The 18865-nt window shown below is 50.4% G+C and overlaps 8 protein-coding genes across 8 annotated transcripts; 5 read left to right on the top strand and 3 right to left on the bottom strand.

Moving 5' to 3' along the window:
* Positions 1–4168: 4168 nt before the first annotated feature.
* Positions 4169–4576, top strand: EURHEDRAFT_375279 (uncharacterized protein; the record flags this gene model as incomplete). The annotated part of the gene is made up of 1 exon (XM_040778727.1): positions 4169–4576. One exon carries the CDS (start codon positions 4169–4171, stop codon positions 4574–4576), a length of 408 nt encoding a protein of 135 aa, XP_040641131.1.
* A 481-nt stretch (positions 4577–5057) lies between these two features.
* On the top strand, positions 5058–6615 carry EURHEDRAFT_473256 (putative monooxygenase). The gene is made up of 2 exons (XM_040785367.1): positions 5058–5458; positions 5509–6615. The coding sequence occupies exons 1-2, from the start codon at positions 5212–5214 to the stop codon at positions 6591–6593; spliced, it is 1332 nt and encodes a 443-aa protein (XP_040641130.1). The 5' UTR covers positions 5058–5211; the 3' UTR covers positions 6594–6615.
* Positions 6616–6713: 98 nt separating this feature from the next.
* Positions 6714–8043, bottom strand: EURHEDRAFT_549578 (putative monocarboxylate transporter; the record flags this gene model as incomplete). Its single annotated transcript, XM_040787504.1, has 2 exons — positions 6932–8043; positions 6714–6876 (listed from the first exon to the last, which is right to left on the bottom strand). The coding sequence occupies exons 1-2, from the start codon at positions 8023–8025 to the stop codon at positions 6714–6716; spliced, it is 1257 nt and encodes a 418-aa protein (XP_040641129.1). The 5' UTR covers positions 8026–8043.
* A 239-nt stretch (positions 8044–8282) lies between these two features.
* Positions 8283–11056, top strand: EURHEDRAFT_528983 (uncharacterized protein). Its single transcript, XM_040787086.1, has 4 exons — positions 8283–9100; positions 9157–9828; positions 9885–10369; positions 10449–11056. Exons 1-4 carry the CDS (start codon positions 8334–8336, stop codon positions 10703–10705), a joined length of 2181 nt encoding a protein of 726 aa, XP_040641128.1. The 5' UTR covers positions 8283–8333; the 3' UTR covers positions 10706–11056.
* A 560-nt stretch (positions 11057–11616) lies between these two features.
* EURHEDRAFT_293808 (uncharacterized protein) lies at positions 11617–13217 on the top strand. The gene is made up of 2 exons (XM_040778245.1): positions 11617–11687; positions 11738–13217. Exons 1-2 carry the CDS (start codon positions 11676–11678, stop codon positions 13046–13048), a joined length of 1323 nt encoding a protein of 440 aa, XP_040641127.1. The 5' UTR covers positions 11617–11675; the 3' UTR covers positions 13049–13217.
* EURHEDRAFT_409665 (MIF4G domain-containing protein) lies at positions 13103–15800 on the bottom strand (the record flags this gene model as incomplete). The annotated part of the gene is made up of 2 exons (XM_040781150.1): positions 14372–15800; positions 13103–14322 (listed from the first exon to the last, which is right to left on the bottom strand). Exons 1-2 carry the CDS (start codon positions 15762–15764, stop codon positions 13103–13105), a joined length of 2613 nt encoding a protein of 870 aa, XP_040641126.1. The 5' UTR covers positions 15765–15800.
* A 318-nt stretch (positions 15801–16118) lies between these two features.
* Positions 16119–16578, top strand: EURHEDRAFT_375272 (signal recognition particle 14 kDa protein; the record flags this gene model as incomplete). Its single annotated transcript, XM_040778726.1, has 2 exons — positions 16119–16145; positions 16201–16578. 2 exons carry the CDS (start codon positions 16119–16121, stop codon positions 16576–16578), a joined length of 405 nt encoding a protein of 134 aa, XP_040641125.1.
* A 213-nt stretch (positions 16579–16791) lies between these two features.
* Positions 16792–18728, bottom strand: EURHEDRAFT_293790 (uncharacterized protein). Its single transcript, XM_040778244.1, has one exon. It carries the CDS (start codon positions 18553–18555, stop codon positions 17005–17007), a length of 1551 nt encoding a protein of 516 aa, XP_040641124.1. The 5' UTR covers positions 18556–18728; the 3' UTR covers positions 16792–17004.
* Between the last annotated feature and the right edge of the window lie 137 nt (positions 18729–18865).

Raw genomic sequence — 18865 nt, 5'->3', positions numbered from 1 at the left:
CCCCATTGTGTCAGGAGGATGCACTGCACTGCGCTGCAGGTGCAGGCCAGCTGGCGGTGGAGTACATGCGTGCTGTGTATTATTATTGCAATTAGACTGAAATCGCGATGTCCACGTATGCTCGCGAGACTGGTCTATTATCTTCTTATTTGAGTGTGCCACTATTCGAGAGGGTTCTCAGCCGACGATCGGTTTGGTAATGGTGTGCGCCGTGCTAAAGGCCTCCATTTGTGGGGATTCGACCGTCTCGGAAAGTTTATGCTCAGCTGAGCTGATTCAGTTAGAGTCCAGAACAGAGCATGAACCTATCAGGGACTGGCTGTTGCTAACCCATCTGGACAATTGCAGTCAAGGAGAAAATTTTCGATGTTGTGGATTGTTGTCGATAAGATGGTGTGACGTGATCAAGATAAGATAATCTTATCAGGACGGAGTGCATAGACGATTGACTTATGACAAGTTGATGCACTTCTCCACCACAAATACGACACTGTAGAAATGATCTTAGAGACACGATACAGGTGGAATATATAACAGCGACCTCCTAGCAGGTCTTCCCCGCGATGCCCTCTACCAAATCTTTGCCAACTTCAAAAGCCTCCAAACAGCAGCAGAACACACCCTCCACAACCTCGAAGGACAAAATGAAAACGCCAGCCAATGCTCATCCTATGTCTCGCACCCTAGCCATCAGCTATCCTCCTCGACGACCGTCAAGCCCTGCGCGATGTCCCATGCAGATTCACCCTCGAAGGAAACATGGGCCTGGTCAAAGTAATCCCTTTACCCATCCACGGCCGCAGTACTGACAACTGCTATGAGGAGATATGCCATTTTATCCGGACAATTGGCGTACCACGCTCAGAGTATCATGGAGCATGTAGATGACAATGTTCTTTCTGGGCGCAGATATTAGCAGCCAGTGTTTCTAGCCGGGTGTGTGGCCGGTTTCTCCGGGAAGTGAGCGGTTGTAGTAAGCGGTTGTATAGTTGGTCTACACTTTTTATGGATACGGGTGTTGCTGGGTTCATGGATTGGCTGAGGGGGATGCGAAGTGGTAGTTTAATAATTCTCGGGGATACTCGGATTGCGTTGCTTTTGGTTGTTAAGAAGTGGGTGATTCGGCTGGGAAGTGGCAGCTCTTGCCTTGTCATGGCTCTACTGCCATAAAATCGGACCTTAGTGATGGTCGGAAAGTGTGTTTGGGTAGGAGCTGTAGATTATTCCGTATAGTGCCGACGACGCGCCTTTGGTTCGGATAATAAGGCGGGACTTTACTTGTGCAATGCTACTGTCTTCTGTGGAGCGAAGATCATCGAGACTTGGTAAGCGAATGCTTATCTTGCTCCCTTTCTAAACGCGGCCCTTTCTAAGCGCAGCCGTTGGTTGTTTGGGACTCCAAGAGATCTCATACATTGCTCGAAGAGAATGGCTACCAGCGACATCCGAGAACTCACACAACCTGGCCATCTCATCACTCATGCTTCTGTCAATACCTCAGAAGCATAGTGGCACTACCTTCAGTTTGTAAGCTTTTTGAGTCTTCGCAAGTCAGACTAGTTGCTGGTCAGATTCGCTGACTCAATTGAGATCATTGATTCCTGTATCACGGTTGTTAAAATCTCCAACATCACCACGAGATTCAAGACTGATTTTTGCCACCACTATCGGCGAGGACAGAGAAGTGTTAGCTTCCGCTTCCTTAAAGGTTTATAGCTATTGCATAAGAGTTCGTGGCAGCAACTTGGTCCCAACCAGGAGAATTGGACGTTCAAGAGATCGGCATCTCGTCACCGTCAAAACATGACATTCTCTTGGGACGTGTTAAATGCCTCGGCAGTCCCTTGGTGTGTCTTACGGTTGTAGCAGTCACCTGAAATCATTTTTCAAAAAGCAACAGCATGGTTACCAACCGAGCACTCACACATTCCATGTGCCACGAGAAGTCGACCAAGCTCTTGTACAAATCAAGGATTGTTGATAAGGAATTACGTCGACAACGCAGGCAAATCAATAACGAACATTTGAACGATTGGTACTGTGTCTCTGCAGTGTCGAGAGTTACAGACGATTGAGAGGCAGAGGGGCCACTTGCACGGTCTGGGCTCACCATTTTCAACTGAGACAGATGGTATCTTTTATATCGTTGGCTCTGATCAACTGTGATGCATTTACCGATTCTCTCTCCTGCACCTTGCCCCTTTGACTCTTTTCTGTCGATTTACCGGGGTATACAACTACCATGGCCAATTGCCGATGTACTCGGGCGAGATAACTGAATACAGATATCCTCTCCGAAGGGTCCTCCGAACGTGGGGGCGAACAAGCAGGACGATTAGGGTAAATGGATGAGGTTATTCCCATCTGCTATGGAGGCTGTCTGGCTTGTCAATAGCCGAGATGTTGACTTCTCTATATGAAGAATGTCAATTAGCGGACATTTTACCCCGTGTATACTACGGGAACCGACTGGATATTTTTGTCAAAGAACAATTGTCCCTACATTATTGTTATCAATTGGCTCGCATGTATTGAGATAATCCTTGCTGTCTCAGCGCGGGAAGGAAAGCTACAATACGGGCGATACTTTACCCAGTCAGAACAGATGGTATGATATGCATCGAATTGTCGGTCGCCTCAAATCATCGCTTCATGCGAAAGTCCCAATGAGTCCACCATCTGACCATGTGGACTAAGCTTAAATCTAACCCCAAGTTTTAGATATAAGCGAGCTGCGAGCCACCAGGAGCGTCCGATGCACCGTTAGTGAGATAGGAAGCTCGCGAGTCGTACATCGTTATCCCGCGATTGAACTGCCTACAACCAGAAGAGAAATTGGGTGCGATGATTGAAGTCACCTTCATGAGTATGCCGAAAGAAAAATGGCATGGCATGTGACTCATTATCGCTGTCTGAAGTACCGCCTTTTCTACAACCCATGAGTCTTATTTTAGTTATCCCAAATTCGATGTCTTCAGGCCCAACTATTTTCCGGAAATTAACCCCAGATGACTACCAGTCACCAGATATTCAATCATCCGATCGTCCGGCCCATCTGAACCAGAGCCCTCAACTGCACTGGAATGGGAAGCATCCGAATATGCCGTGGGCTGATTCGTTCGGTTGAGAAAAGCAGTCAGAAGCATTGTCTACCGTCTTTGTGCCAGCATCAACGAGGCAAAAACAGTCCTCGAAGAATGTAAAGAGAATATATATGATAATAAATACCGCAAGCTCTGCACGGCGCTTAAACAGCTATTGGATGAATGGAGAGCATTTGAAGGTGTAAAAGAGATGGTGACGGATCTTCTTGAGGAACGGTACCGGTTGTTTCGCCTGGCTTATATTGCTAGGTTTATGGGAACACCATGTGAGGTAACTGAGAGGATGAGGGACACATGTATGAAGACTAGGTCGATTGCTATTGAAGGTAATCAGATTTGCACCCTCATACATAAAGCTGCTGGGGATGCTACGAGTGGAAATTGGATGGTTATTTCCCTGTTATATCGGAATATGAGGAGCCTGGGAACCCTAACATGCTTGTCTGTGCTGACGGCGAAGGAGACGAGGTGAAGGGATCTGACGACTCTTGCAAGGCATAGTAGTTCACAGAGAACACGCGGGAGGACGAAACGGAACCGGCCCCCGACAGGGGGTGGACAATACTTTGAGCCTGCGTGGATCGGTGGTCATGAGTATCTAGGAGAGATACCGGAAAAGTTGAAGAAAATGACCGGTCGCTGTAAGAAACCTCCCTTCCCTGATTCCTACATACGCCATGTGCTGACCATGTATAAAGGTACACAAACGGCGCGCTCCAATGGAAGCATTTTCTGATCACTGGGTTTGACGATATTATCGATGTAATCGATGACCCGGTCTACACTTTACAGGATGAACTCGCCTCGATCCCTATCGGCACCAGCCCCAGCCACTTTCTTGCTGAGCGGTACTTTGAGGACAGACAGGTCCCTGCTCGACTTGATGCCAAGATGTTCAGCGAATTACATGGCGGGTACTTTGAAGATTGTCCTTATCGTTGCAAGTAGAATGTCCCTATACGGCAGCGAGTCACGCCACAGATCCAATCTCAAAACCGCTCGGAGATGTACCCCTCCGTTTAAGTACTCCGTATTAAGAACTAGATGACATGGTCCTGGAGAGAATGGACGCATGGATAGAGGCAAAGAAGCAACTTCCCAGCGACCTTCAGGAGCAGGATGGTGATTGGTATCGCGGACTTGGCTTCGTGACCCTAGGACTCAAAATGAATTTCTTCATTCTCATTGTGTCAAATACACCAAGGAATGAATTCAGGCTAGGCATCTATGTAACACCCAGTCTCTCATACGCTAAGGATATCGCAGGTCGAGCAATGGCAGCCATGGTCTTCAAAGACATCAACGAACAAGATCTGGACCTCTGGGAACCTAGCGCAGAGGGATGGAAAAAACCTCGTCGTGCACTTTCTGACCCTATCGTGTCAGAATATCTCTATACCAATGAGGTCCAAAAATGCCGATATCATTTATGGGCTGATTTCGCAACAGCCATGGTCTGTTTCGGCTGGTGAGCTGACGCAACGGGCTTTCGTAAGCTACCGTAGCTGCTCAGACTTACTTCTGTCCTTCGGGCGATAACCTGTCGAGAATCAGTGATCATGGAGTAGTTTAGAAAAGTCGGTTTTGATTACCCGGATAGTATGGTGGAGATTGGGGGTGGAAAGGAACCCGGGGAAGGATTCGCTTCATGACATTCTGAATAGCTCGAAATGCTATTGGTGCCATGGTTGGTTCTAGGTTTACTGGATAGCTACAGTAAAGGAGCAAATGCGAACTTGGGAAGTACCTTGTCTATATTGTATAAAGCTGTGTGGTAGTGCAGTGCAGATGCACCAGATGCCTCGGTTGAATATTTTACAGCGCCGAGCATAATTGGTTTGCCCAGTCTTACTCTTCCAGCTCCAAACGGTTTACTATTTCCTTTCTTCCTCTCTCCCTATACTCCCCATATCCACTCCATGTCAATCGTCCATGATATCACTGTGTGGGGTGTGGGAGGCCTCCTTTCGCTGGCGGAAAAGGTCATAACCGCTCAACCCCGAATTGCCGCAACTTGCGAACCACTACATTTAAGCATGGAGATTTCCCAGAGAGCAGTTTTTGTTCATTCTTCACAGACTATTCAACTTGGCGGAATACACACACAATGTCGCAATCACCACAAGATCTCCGCATTGCCATCCTGGGCGCCGGAATGGGCGGTTTAACCTGTGCCCTGGCTCTGGCGCGGCGCGGGTTCAAGAATATCGACGTTTATGAATATGCATCGGACCTGGGTTTTGTCGGGGCTGGTATTCAGCTTGCGCCGAATATGGCTCGTGTGCTTGATAATCTTGGTGTGTGGAAGGGGATTGAGGCTGAGGCTGTTAATATTCTTGATACTAGTGTTAGAGGTATGCATGCGTTTCCCTCAAAGCAAACTATGTGTACTAATAATGAACAGTCGGCGCAACGGACACCCAACTTGCACACGTTGATCTGGAATACATCGAAAAGACATACGGCTACCCGCACATGGTAGGCCACCGACATTCCCTCGCCAACGGCCTCTACGAAGGCTGCAAGCAGCACCCAGCCATCAACTTCCACTTCTCGACCGAGGCCGAGACAATCGACTCCTTCGGCCCCAACGCATCTTTCACAGCGATACCCCGCGATGGCAGCGGGTCGTACCGCGTCGAAGCAGACGTAATCCTCGCCGCAGACGGCATCAAGAGCAAGGCGCGCGTCGAGATGCTCAAACGATTGAACGTCGACGTCGGCATCAAAGACACCCACCAAGCCGCGTACAGAATCATGATCCACAAAGACCAAATTAAAGATGACCCCGAACTGCTCGAACTCATCAACAGCACCCGAGTCACTCGCTGGATCGGCGAAAAGCGCCATATCATCGCCTACCCAGTCTCCAACAACAACATCTACAACCTCTCCACAACGCAACCAGACAGTAACTTTGCAGCTGCCACAAATGCAACATACACAACCAAGGGCTCGAAGTCAGCCATGTTGGGCGTTTTCTCCGACTTCTGCCCCATGGTCCAGCGCATGCTCAACTACGTCCCGGAAGGCGAAGTCTGCGAGTGGAAACTGCGCATCCACGACCCCCTCCCAACATGGATCCATGAATCCGTCGCTCTTGTCGGCGACGCATGTCATCCGACCCTCCCACATCTCGCACAAGGCGCGGCACAGGCCATCGAAGACGGCGCTGTACTTGCGGTCGTCCTCTCGCGACTACCAAACACACAACCAGAGTCTATCAACAAAGCACTTCGCGTGTACGAGAAAGTCCGCAAACAGCGTGCATACGCGCTCGTCGATCTAGCTTCTGCATCTGGTCGCGCGCTGCATCTAGGCGAGGGTGCGGCGAAGGAACAAAGAGATAAGCAGTTTGCAGCGTTGAGGCAGGGTAAGGGGCCTGTGCCGGATAAGTGGGCGGATGCGGATGTGCAGAGGGAGATTTATGGGTTTGATTGTACGAGGGTGGCGGAGGAGGAGTTTGATGCGTTGTACAGTGAGATGTAGGTTCCATATGTGAGGAATGATGATTGCATTTGTTGATTGTTACTTGTATAGGCCGAGTCCGAGGGATGTCAAGTTGTCGTGAATCATTACATTTTTTAAGCTATGAAATATGTAGATACATCAGGTTGAATCGTTGCGTACGTTTCTCCATTGTAGGAGTTTAACAGCGAAAAAGCACATTAGTCCGGCCGCATAGGAGCATCCAGCGAATGCGATCAGTCCCCAATACTCCCCATTAGTCCTCTGGATAATCTCCCCCGCAATTGGAACTCCAGTCAAAGCCCTAGACACAAGTTAGCATTCGTAACATCAACATATGTGTAGAAAGGAAGACATACCCTAAGCTGACAATCGTATAAACAGTCGTATAGTACCTCCCATACGCCTCCGTCGGACACAGCTCGCCCACACAAACCGGCACAAGGCTAATATTACTCCCACTCGCAAATCCAAATACCACCGCAAACACGATTGTTGCAGCCACATTACCCTGTGCAGGCATCCAAACCCCCAACACCGCGACCAGTGCCAGGAGGTTTGTATAAATCAGCATGTTGTACCGTCCGACTTTATCAGCTAGGATTCCTGGGATCCAACGACCGGGAAAGGAACCCGCGTTGAAGAAGACGACCATTAAATATGCGAGATCAGGGGATACGGAATGGTAGAGGGCGTACGAGGTTATGTACTCGAGGGGAATGAAAAAGCCCCATTCGATGAGGAAGACGCCGGCCGTTGTCAGGGCTAGCAGCGGGTTCGCCAGAATAGTGAGGTCAGGAAGGAGGGATTTGATAGATTTGCGTTTGGATTTGGGTTTATCGGGAGGGGATTCGGGAGATGATGAGGGCTCAGGTTCCCGGCCGCGGACGAGGAGACAGCCGATAAACAGAAGGACCAGGGTTACTAGCCCAATGGCTCGGGTGGTCCAGGCGAATCCTATCTTTGGTGCTAGTTTCTCCAGCATGATTGGGAAGATTACACCGCCGATACTACCACCAGCCATGGCCAGGCCTGTAGCTGCGCCGCGACGTCGCAGGAAGAAATGTCCGATACTAGCGACGGGGACGATGAAGATGAATGATGTCCCAATACCACCGAGAACTCCCAGTACAACGAAGAAATGCCAATATTTCTCGCAGAACCCCAGAGCTATAAACATAATCACAAGCAGCGTCGAGCCTATCCACAGGAGGGCACGAGGCCCTTTGGCATCGAAGATAGGCCCGATTTGCAAGCCGCCGAAAAAGATGAGAAAGTTGTAGACGCCGAAGATCCAGCTTATTTCGGAGTGTGAGAGGGAGGAGAGTTGGTGTGTGCTGATGTAGGCTTGGTAGATGCCGATGCTGTTCATTAGCCCTAGGCCGCCGGTGATGGAGCAGAAGCTGCCTAGGACAACGAGGTTAGCGGCGAGGCCTCCTTCAGGGTGTGCCATTGTGCTTTGTGAGTATCTTGAACGTACTTGATACTCTACAGGCAGTCTATTCCACTGCTTATATACTGTATCAGAGTCATAGTACTTATTCACTCAATACAGATAATTCATCTATATCAATCTACGGCATTCCGTATCCGTACCGATCGGCATGCCGACCGCCGCCGATCGCCGGTGGCCGACGAGTAGCTGAGTCATCACGTCATTCAACGTCACTTCGTCGCCGACTCGCCGCCGACATAAACTACTATGAATGCTTGGGATGCTGGTATATGCACTGTTACTGGCTTTGAGAGTACGCCATAGATATGTCATCCAGGCCCTACCGCTCCAAGCGTCAACGCCCCTGCGATCAATGCCGCGAGCGTAAACTCGGCTGCCAGACAGAGGCCGGTCTGCCATGTGCTCGCTGTCGCTCCGCCGATTTACGTTGCACATTTGCCAAACCGCCGCCCAAACGGCCTCGGCGGCAGCTCCGCGAGGGCGACGAGATTGGGTTTACAGACTCGGTTGGTTCGCGCTCGCAGTCGCAGGTACATCCCAGTATCGAGGGAGGGTCTACGCCTTCACACCCTCCTTCTCAGCATCAGCAGCAGCAGCAGCAGACTCAGGAAGAGTATCCGTATGCGCCAGCGCAGGAACATCTTCCATCACAGCCGCCTGTAGTGGCGGCGCATAGTAGTGCTGCGACCACGCCGGCAAACCAGATTCTGTCGTCGTCATGGCCTCAGCAGCTTATGTCTTCTGGTCGGGCACCGACGCAGTTTGTGCAGAGTCTTGATCAGCTTGAGGGCTTCTCGGCGCAGTTGTTCGGAGCATCGGCCGAGTCGGATCCATGGCTGTTGAGACATTGCTCGTTTGACGACGCGGGTGTCAAGTGTTTCTACAAGGTGCATTTTCGCAACGCAGGCGGTGTCCCCGTGCCGCTCCGAATCCCGGTGCATTTCATGATTGCCGCGGATGATCTGGCTGCCGATTCCAAGACTGAGACGCGTGTCGCTACTCCTGGCATGAATCCACGACAGGAGTTGAATTCCTTGGTGCCAGATGAATATGGGGTGCGATTGGTTGGTTTGTATGTTCTAGTCATGATTATATTAACTGTGAATATATTGCTGACTACTGACTCAGGTTTGTCAAGTACATCTGGCCTGCATTACCGCTGGTCTCTCGTCACCAGCTTGGCTTGGCTCCATCATGCACGGTGCCGACTGCAGAGACTTTGGATAAAATTCCCGTGCATCTACTGGCCGCCATCTATGCCACCGCTTTGCCATTTGCCGGACAGGACGACTACCTCTGTGTGTTGCACACGTACAACAATGCCCCGGTTGATCGTCTCTGGCGCTTAGTATATGAGCTCCTCGCCGAGGAGATCCACACTCCTCATCTATCCGTCCTGCAAGCCGGTCTGCTGTACCTCCACAAGTCGCTGGACGAGGGACGGTCCGCGACGGCCGATACCCCTTTCGTATGGTCATGGGTGGGGAGTATGGTTGGACTGGCGTGCTCGCTAGGCTTGCATATTGAGTGTCGTATGTGGGGGATTCCGGCGTGGGAGAAGAGACTGCGCCGACGGCTCTGGTGGGCGGTCTATGCGGAGGATAAGTGGCGCAGTCTGCTGATGGGCCGGCCGCCGTATATCCGGCAAGATGAGTGGGATGTGAGTGAATTGGACGGAGGGGATTTTGTCCTGCAAGTGCAGGGAGCGCAGGGGTGTACGAGTGTCAGCGATGTGGATGTACCGTTCCGGTATTTGGTCGACTTGGCGCAGATTGCTGAGACGATTCACGAGTCATTCTAGTAGGTCCCTCTCCTCCTAAGTGTCTTTGAGGGGTATGCTAATGTGCAATTTGTAGCACACTACGAACAGCCCAATATCTCTCCGAAAACTTTGCAGCGTCACACGACACCGGCCTCCCCCTCCTAGAAAAACTAAACATCTGGTACGCTTCGCTCCCAGAAACCTTCCGCCTGCCCAACTGGAGCAAGTCCGTCAGCGGGCTAGCCCCATATCCTGCGTCGATCCATTTCGCCTACCTGATCCTAGTCGTCTATGTTTACCGAGCGATGCTACGACCCATGGCTCGGTCATCTAGTCCGCCGCTGATCTTCGACGTCGACGAAATGCCCTCCACAACCACCCTGCCCATTGAGGAGACTTCTATTCTGGACTTTGCCGACGTGCCGGAGATTGAATCCTTCCCGGCGGTCGATGTCGATCTCTCAGAAGTGCATGGAACAGGCGAGACGACACTGAATGCCGCCGAGAGATGTGCGTCGATTGTGATTAGTTTTACGAGACGGTTGACGTCAAGTGACTTTACCGGATTTTGGTATTCCTGTACGTCTCCGATTACTCCTACTATTCCTACTATCACCCACTTCTACACACTATTTGCAGATCTGACTGTAATTCATAGGGTCCCGAATCGGCTTCGCCACCGTCTCCAACTTCACAATGCTCCTCCTCGTGCAAGCCCCGAATGCCGAGCGCGCCGTCAAAGGCAAGCATCTAGTGGACTCGTGGCTGCGCGTGCTCCGAACCCAAAGTCTGAGTTTCCCCCTGATGAAACTGGGATTAACGCGATTGGACGCGATGCACTGGGTGGGCCTCAGCCAGACATTTGTTTTGCCGCAGCATGTGCAGGACATCATTTTGGGTTCGGGCAGCCTGTAACCTTGTGACTGACCTTGGGCGAACTTGGCTTTCGGTTGGTTCCGTGTAAAAATTTTCCTGACTTTCGCCGAATGTTATGATGACATCGGCGGATGGGCGGTGGTGGTGGTATCATATACCGAGCGATGGTCGGCGAAACTTTGGCCGAAGTATATGAAATTTCGCCGACGCGCCACGGCGAGAATCTATATATACGGGGATTGCCAGAGGGAAAAGGAAGTTCTACAAGCGTGTCAATACTCATAAAAGCTCTAATCTTCCACTGTACACTATTCATCATTCATACTTTGTCTATACTACCATCTAAACTGTTTGATATCAAATACAATGGGCTTCTTCCGCACTCTCCAGCAAAAGGCTCACGAGCACAAGAGCAGCACTGTCACTGCTGCCAAGGAAGCTGAGGAGAATGCTTCTTTTACTGGATCTTACGCTACCCTTCTTTCCGAGTACGTTCCTTACTCCCCCAACAATTCATGCCGGACGCCAGTATGCTAACAGTAGCAGGAAACAAAAGGCGCATCAAAAGACACTGGGCGGTGGTAACCGTGTCTACAACTACAACCGTAAGTTTTTCTCGTCCATTCTTGTCTTGTCTTGTATGGGGTACTGACAATGCTTAGCCGGTGATCAATGTTTCGGATCGTGCTGCCGGAACTACTAGGGGGTCGTTTCTCGGCGACGGAAATTGTGGATAATGGAGAATGGAGAATTGTGGAGCTGAGACGAATGTATATACCCTTCTTTATTGCTATACCTAATAAAAATGTTTAATGTTTGCTTTGTTCCTGAATTGGATGATAACAAACGTCTAGCCCTATATTTGACGTAATGATCACGTGCAGGCGGTGATCATACTGCCGGTTGCTCGCCGAACGTTTCCGATTCCCCTTCTAGACAACTCTTTATATCCAACATTGGATGGAAGAATGGGAGTGATCAGGATGCATTGCATTCTGCCCTGTCCTAGATGACACCAATAGTCAGTATCTTTCCTGTTGCTATGTATCCCTCCGCTAACGGCCACAATAGACGCCTTTTCGCCCTCCCGCATCGCGCTCCAACGCCGGTCCTCAATTCGCATCGACACCCCGTTTTGTCTTTTCGCAGCCGCAGAGCAGTTCGACTCAGAGTCGGAGTAATGATAAGGAATTGGTGGATGATATTTCGAATGATTCGCCGTCGACGGTTCGATATGCTGATAGAGATACCGCGCGGGGAGGTGTGATCGAGGATGTGGAGGATGTATATGAACACGATATTGGTGACAGCCGGCTGGATACCGAAGAAGAGCATGCCAATACGCCTGCTTCTGCAGAAATAGACTCCGAGTTTGAAGATTTATTCGGACCCCCGGAGCGCACGAAGAAGAGGCGGATTTCGCTCGCGCCAGAGACAGAGACACCGTCGCGGGATCATGGAAGGATACGGAATGATGCTATGTTGACTCCTTCGCCTGGTCAATACTTGCAATCGTCGTGGAACGAGCAGCCGCCGGTTACACCTTTTTGGCGCCGTCCTAGGCCCACGCAGCAACCTCAACAGGATGAAGCTGTACCAGCAGGAACACCCAAACCATCAACACCAGCTACAGCGAAACCTCTTTTCCGTCACCATCCTCGCTTCTTGCTCTCCCAAAGACCACCGTCGAGCAGTCAAACAACACCTGCTCCCGCACCGGTGTTCACATCGCAACCCCCATCTTCCACTCCACGACGCAAACCGGCCTTCATACTACCACGCTCGCCGTCGCCCTCGGCTACTCATGCAGACACCGCGTCTCTACAGACACCGTTTTCCCCGTCCTCGCGTAAATTTCAGAGACGAGGTCGTGCTAGGCATGATGTTCCGGGGTATGTACCCGGTGGCATGGCGGCTGAAGTTCGGGGTTGGGTGTTAGAGATGGGAACGAAAAGGGAGCAGTTGGATAGTTCTATGATAAAGGTTGATGCACATAAGGTGGATTTGAGGAAGTATTTTGTGACTGCGAGGATTAGCAACGTAGTGAGGAGTGTTTTGAGGAGTTCGGGGGCGGTGGCTTTTGTTGAAGCTAAACTACTTTCAGGGGGGTCGATATCGGTTGATGATGGAAGACAGAATATCCTTCTTATGGGTTCCCCTCGTTCTCGGTCTGGAGATTCTGAGCTCGCGCAGGGCAGTGTGGTCGGTGTTTATCGAGGTTTGGTTTGGGAAATTGAGCTGGACAGGGATGGTATAGATGCCTTGTCAAGGAAAGACGAAGTGGATGCAGGTGATCTAGATGACTGCCAGCCTTCAAGTGCAAATGACCGCGAACGATGGCTTGTGGTCATGGAGTGGGATTTACTCGGTGCACCAGCGTAAATATATTTACCATCGACAACGCTCATAATGCATATTCACAAATATATACAATCCCTAGCCAACAACACCATCCTTACTAGAAACAACCTTCAATGCATCCAATGCGACCCTACACCCCCACTTCACCTCCTTCAACTCCTTCTCCGGCACAATATCCGTCTTCGCAACGACCTTGCGAATAAAGTAAATAAGCCCCTTGGCGATCTGCGGCGTTTCCTGTACATGCATGAATATGTCCATGAGTGCTTTTTCGTCCCGTGCTTCGTCGTCTTCGTTCTTAGACTTGGACTTGGATTTCTTGGATTTCTTGGACTTTTGGGACTTTTGAGAGTTCTGAATGATGCTGATGATGAGGAGTTCGACGAAGGTTTTTGCTTTAGGTTGCAGGTATGCGAAGTTGAGCGTTTTGAGGATGCCAATGGTTAGCATGTTATCAGCGATGAGGCTACCGTACATCTTTGCAATATTGACGATGGATTTCAGTGGGAGTTGTGTGCTCTCGTCCTCGTCTTCAGACATGCTGTCCTCATCGTCAAAGTCGCCCTTTTCGCCCATTCGTCGCAGTATGTTCCACAGTGTGTACATGAACGAGATTTTCAGTCTGCGGCCGAGATCCCCACATACGCGGCGCGCAATTAACGTGTAGTATGGGTTGTATGCTTCTTCCTCCATGACGCAGTGTGTGAGGACGCGGGGGATTTCGTATTCCTGCGCACGCTTGAGACGGAGTTTTAGCAGGCGAACGTGCGCGTCTTGAAAATCTGTTGCGGACATGATAGCGACGAAGATTGAGCGGCGAACGTCGGTGTTCATGCGCTGCGATTTGGCGATGCTGGCGAGGTCGGGTTCCGCGTCGCTTTCGTTTTCATCCTCTTGTGCTTGGGTTTGGGTGGGTTGGTCAGGGAGGGAAGAGAGTTCCTTTCGTGCTGTTTCGAGGGGGTCTTCGCGCCAGCTTGCGCCGACGAGCCACCATTTACCCTTCTTTGCAGAATTGTGGATGTCGTCGCGGGAGATGTTGATGGGTTCTGAGGCGCGGATGATGCGGGTGTTGTTTAGGGAGCCTAGGATTTTGCGCATTTTTGTGACGTGTTCAGTTGAGATGCTGGAACCGACGGTTTTTACTTTGTTGTTTTTAAGGTCTGTGATGGTGTCGATCATGAATTTTGTACGAACGGAGAGGGATTGTTCACCGGCTTTAGCGATGGCGGGTTGGATTAGGAGGACGATGTCTTTTAGGGAGGAGGGATCATCTTGTCGGAGTTGAGGGCCGGAGTCTGCGTTGTTGGTTTTTAGTTCTAGGGAAAGAATGAGGGGGAGGCTTACTTCTGATGATCTTGAGGAGAAGTTCCGTGTTGTCCTCTGTGATGTCCTGGACAAAGATTCGGATGTAGTCAAAGACAAGAGAATGTCCGATGACATGGAAGTTGTACAGTTGCGAAATGAGCGAAATCAGGTTCAGATGCTCCTTTCCTTCGAACTTGCCTCGCTCGTCGCCTTGTGCGTCGAGAGACTGGACTATCTTCTGGACCAACTCGGCGCCAAAATCCATACCCATGACCTTGTACAGGGCAGCGATGAAACCGGCATGCAGAATCATGAATGTATCCTGAAGCGCCGACCTCTCGCAAATCAGGCCCATCAACAGCGAGATGAGTGTCGAAGTGACGTTCTGCCGGGGATATTCGCGGTAGAGTTTCTCAAACTCAGCAAGGATGGAGATCATGTTTGCTTCGGACAATTTATTCAGCTGTCCTTGGGCCTGTCGCCGTAAACGAGTAAGAGATTCATCCTCAGAACTGGCCGCAGTGCGAAGCGATGGCGGGATATATTTCGCCGGTTGACTCTCTTGTGGGACGGGGGCGACAAAAGGATTCTCTTTCTTCTTTGGAGCCGGCTTCTCCTCTTCCTCGTCAAACCCACCAAATTCGCTGTCTTCGCCCTCTTCGGCCGCCTCGTCATCCATTTCTTCATCGTCATCCTCGTCCAGCAAATCGGCCCCCTCATCGCTCCCAAGATCACTGTCATCTTCCTCATCATCGTCCTCCGACCCAGCTCGCTGCAGACCCTGTGCCTTTTTCCTCTTACTCTGTAACCACTCATCAGCCTCCCGTTTGCGCTTCTTGCCCTCATTTTCCGATTCCCCTTCGCCCAAATCACCCAGTAAATCATCTAACCCATCATCGTGGAAAGACTGCGGAAGTTTCTTCCCCTTCTTCAACCCAAGTCTCTTCTCCAGCGCGGCAATTTCGGCATCGTCTTCTTGTAATTGGTCCCGAACGGCTTTGGAGACTTTGCGGGGTGCGGGCACATCTTCGTCTTCGCCCTCATCCAAATCGATATCGTCATCGTCGTCGCTCTCATCGGATTTCTCGGCTGGCTTGCTTTTTTTCAGAATCGACTTGGGCTTCTGCTCGGGCTTTGCGGTTTTCGACTTCTTCGCAGGCGGCGCTTCGTCGGATTCATCGCCCTCGTCCAACATATCCTCATCGTCATTATCACCCTCCTCCTGATGTCGCCTCACGTTCTTTTTCCAAACCGGCCTCTGCTGCACCTGCGTTTGCGGCTTCCTCCCCCCACTCCTCTCCTCTCTCCGCCTGTCCTTTCGCGACGCAGGTCCATTGCGCCTATCTTTTTTCTCCCCGTATGTATCTCTTATCCCGAGTTCTGCGCGAAGTTCCCGCGGGAGGGCGGTTGTGAGTTTCATGGGACGTCTCATGGCGGCCGAAATATGTATGTGCAATAGTGAATTATGTCGCAGCTGGGACAGTGATAGCGGCTTTTTCTTTTTTCTGTTTCTTTTTTTTATGCCGCCGATGCGGAGCGGAAGTGGAGGCGGTGGACTGGGCGGCGGAGGACCCGCTGTCTTTCTGGATGTGGAAGTTGATTGTGGACAGTTGGAGTTTGGTGATATTGAGATACAAGGGAAACGGTTGTCTTACTGTTGAATTGGTACACTTGAAACTACGACTACTATTATTACGAGTTCGGGTTGACGTCTACTAAATTGCGCAAAGAACAACCAATCGCACAAACCCCAAATCTACCACAAACACCGACAAGAACCACGGGGATGGCGCCGCATCTCAGTAACGAGGAGGTAAGCCACCACTAACCCAATGATCCCCTGTAACTAGAATACTAACAAATCACAGTTCTTCACCTCCCTGACCTCCCTCTTAAGCACCACGTCCCAAAAAACCCGCGGCTCCGTCTATCTCACCCAGAAACCACTCCTCAACACCACCTCCACCACCAGCGACGACCCTTCCCCCACGAAACCAGCAATCCTAATCCGCGCAACAGACGGAAACACTAACGCGCCCAACCCCAAGAACCCCAAGAACAAGATCGAAAAAGCAACAAAGGCGAGCAAGGTGAAGATCTCGACTGTTGTGGCGGTGGAGGAGTTGGAGGGGTTTTATGGACGGTATGCGGAGGTTTGTAAGGCGGGGATGACGGGGTTGAAGAAGAGGGATCGGAAGAGGGGGAAGGGGAAGGGGAAGGGTGGTTCTGGGAAGGGCAAGGCTTGAGGTATATTATGTTTGCGGTTTTCGTGCGAGAGACTATTGAGATACCTAGATGAGGTTTGTCGAGTAGGGTTTGCATTTACCGGCGTTCATGGTGGCTGTCCTGTTCAGTTGTTTATAAAACACCAAAACTACGTTGTTTTGAGAGTCGAAGTCATTATCCTACTATCGTACAAGATTGGAAACCAAAGGGTATATTACCTAGACTAGATTAAAGCGCTAGGGTACAATCATTAAACTAACACGTAAGGAGACATTAACCCAGTCATGACCCGAATTCATAGAGAACAGACAATAGGATAAATCAGTGATCAGCCACGTAACAGAAAAAGAAGGACGGCAAGCACAATCAAATATGCAGAGCAGACTGAAAAAATAGTAATAAAGGTAAAAGAAGGTCAAGAAATGAAGCGTGCAGTAGAATGCTAATTATTCCAGTGCCCAAACATCATACTTTTTATCTTGGGAGTCAAAGCACTCAAGAGGGAGATCGAAGTCATCCACGGTATCTTCGGAATCAGGCGCTTGGAATTCAAGTCTCCGGTGAGCGTCACTCATTGAATTCAGGGCAGGACCAATAACAATCTGCGCGGCAATATGAATAAGAATGATCAATAGTTGAACAGATGGCACCAGAACGACTGTGCAGGTCTTCTGAACAATTGACTTCGCATCATTCTTCCTAGATGGACTTGACCGGTGCAGAGTCGATGGTGGAGACATCGGGGAGATTTCTCTCTGTGTGGATGCTTTGGCACGGCGTCGAAATTCCCTACTCATGGTGTCTTTGTTCGTCTCAATCGGTGAGAGGCTGCTCGGGTTCTCAGTTGACGTAGCTGGAATCTCCAATGGCTTGGATTCCGGTTTTCGACGAGTCATAGGAGATTGGGGTGCTTGACACAAACTTCCATCCGAGTAGCTAGTGGAAGGACGGTTGTCAGAATAATCCACATCCTTGAAGAATTTTCCAGCTTCATAGTGCTGGTCCTGGTCCAGCTCGTTGTGGTCAACGGACGATGGAGAAGTAGAAGTCGAACGTGCACTGAACTCAGGGCGCATGTAACCATCTATCGAGTGAAAAGAATTGACGCTTGAAGAATATGATGTGTCAGGATCGACCTGCGATTCTGTTTTGGTATTGTCGAACCTTGCCAGCAAGGTTTGGAGGCTTTGTGTGTCGGTGACTGAACGCTGAGGTATATCCCAGCCTTCAGGAACACTTGTAGGAGAGAGCAACTGATTCTCGTCTGGGATTGTCTCCAAGACCGTACAAGCGCTGCCTCTCTTCATGACACTGATGCCCTTGCACCCTTCCTCATCTTTGGGGTTTGACCCTTGAGAAACAGTCGACGACGCGGGCGCGCTCTCCCTTCGTCCCTTGGGACGCCATGCCTTTCTGCGCTTCTTGATCTTGGCCTCCTCCGGTATCTCCACGGTAAACCCCCTTTTGAAGGGACAGGGCGTAATCTCGTAACGCAGGATTGTGGGCAAAACATCCTTCAATTGTAGAACGTAGTTCTCATTGTTTTCCGTCGAACTAGGCAGTTCAATGCGATAATACGTGAGCGGTCGAACACGCAGAACAAACGTAGACTCGCCGTCGACACACCAACACTGAGAGTTCTTGAGGATCGCATGCACCACACCGCCACATTTCAAAAACACAGTCAGTCCATGCACATTCTGCAGTCTCAATGGTGCAAACGCGACCGTTCTCTCAGAGGGTGATCGCCACGGCAGGGTCTCGATAGTATCAACCGGGTAATCAAAATCGGAGGGAGCCGTGCTGGATGGGATCGGGGCTAAAGCTCTAGGAGCGAAATGAACAACTTTGGCGCATGGATGGAAGAAAAGGTCGTCTGCTGAGGGATTCAACGAGTCGGAATTGCGTTGCTTTTGAAGACTGAGTTTAGGAGGAAGGGTAGCAGAACGGCGAGGAGGCTGTATTCGGACCGAAGTCGCATTCGAGAAATCAGACATTGTTCATAAAAAGAGTGTAAATAGTAAAGAACGTATAGTAAGATGAGGGAATCACATTGAAAGAGAGCGTAAGTCAAAAATCAATACATCGAGAGAAAGAGAGACAAAGTTGTTAAAGGAGGGAATGAATGGCAGTGCAAAAAGAGACATCCATACAAATTCCCGAGTCGGCCTTGACTCGCGGGGAATGCATACACCTCAGGCACATTAAGGCAGAACCATGGTTCGGCGGCTAAACCACGTGATACTCGGCTTGGTTCCGCGGTTGGCGGCTGCTGGGCCAATGCCATGACGTGCTGCTTTTATACGG

Source organism: Aspergillus ruber (genome assembly GCF_000600275.1).
Source record: "Aspergillus ruber CBS 135680 unplaced genomic scaffold scaffold00005, whole genome shotgun sequence".
Lineage (NCBI taxonomy): Eukaryota > Fungi > Ascomycota > Eurotiomycetes > Eurotiales > Aspergillaceae > Aspergillus > Aspergillus ruber.
The sequence above is the reverse complement of the archived record's forward strand: the minus strand, read 5'-3'. Positions and strand labels throughout refer to the sequence as shown.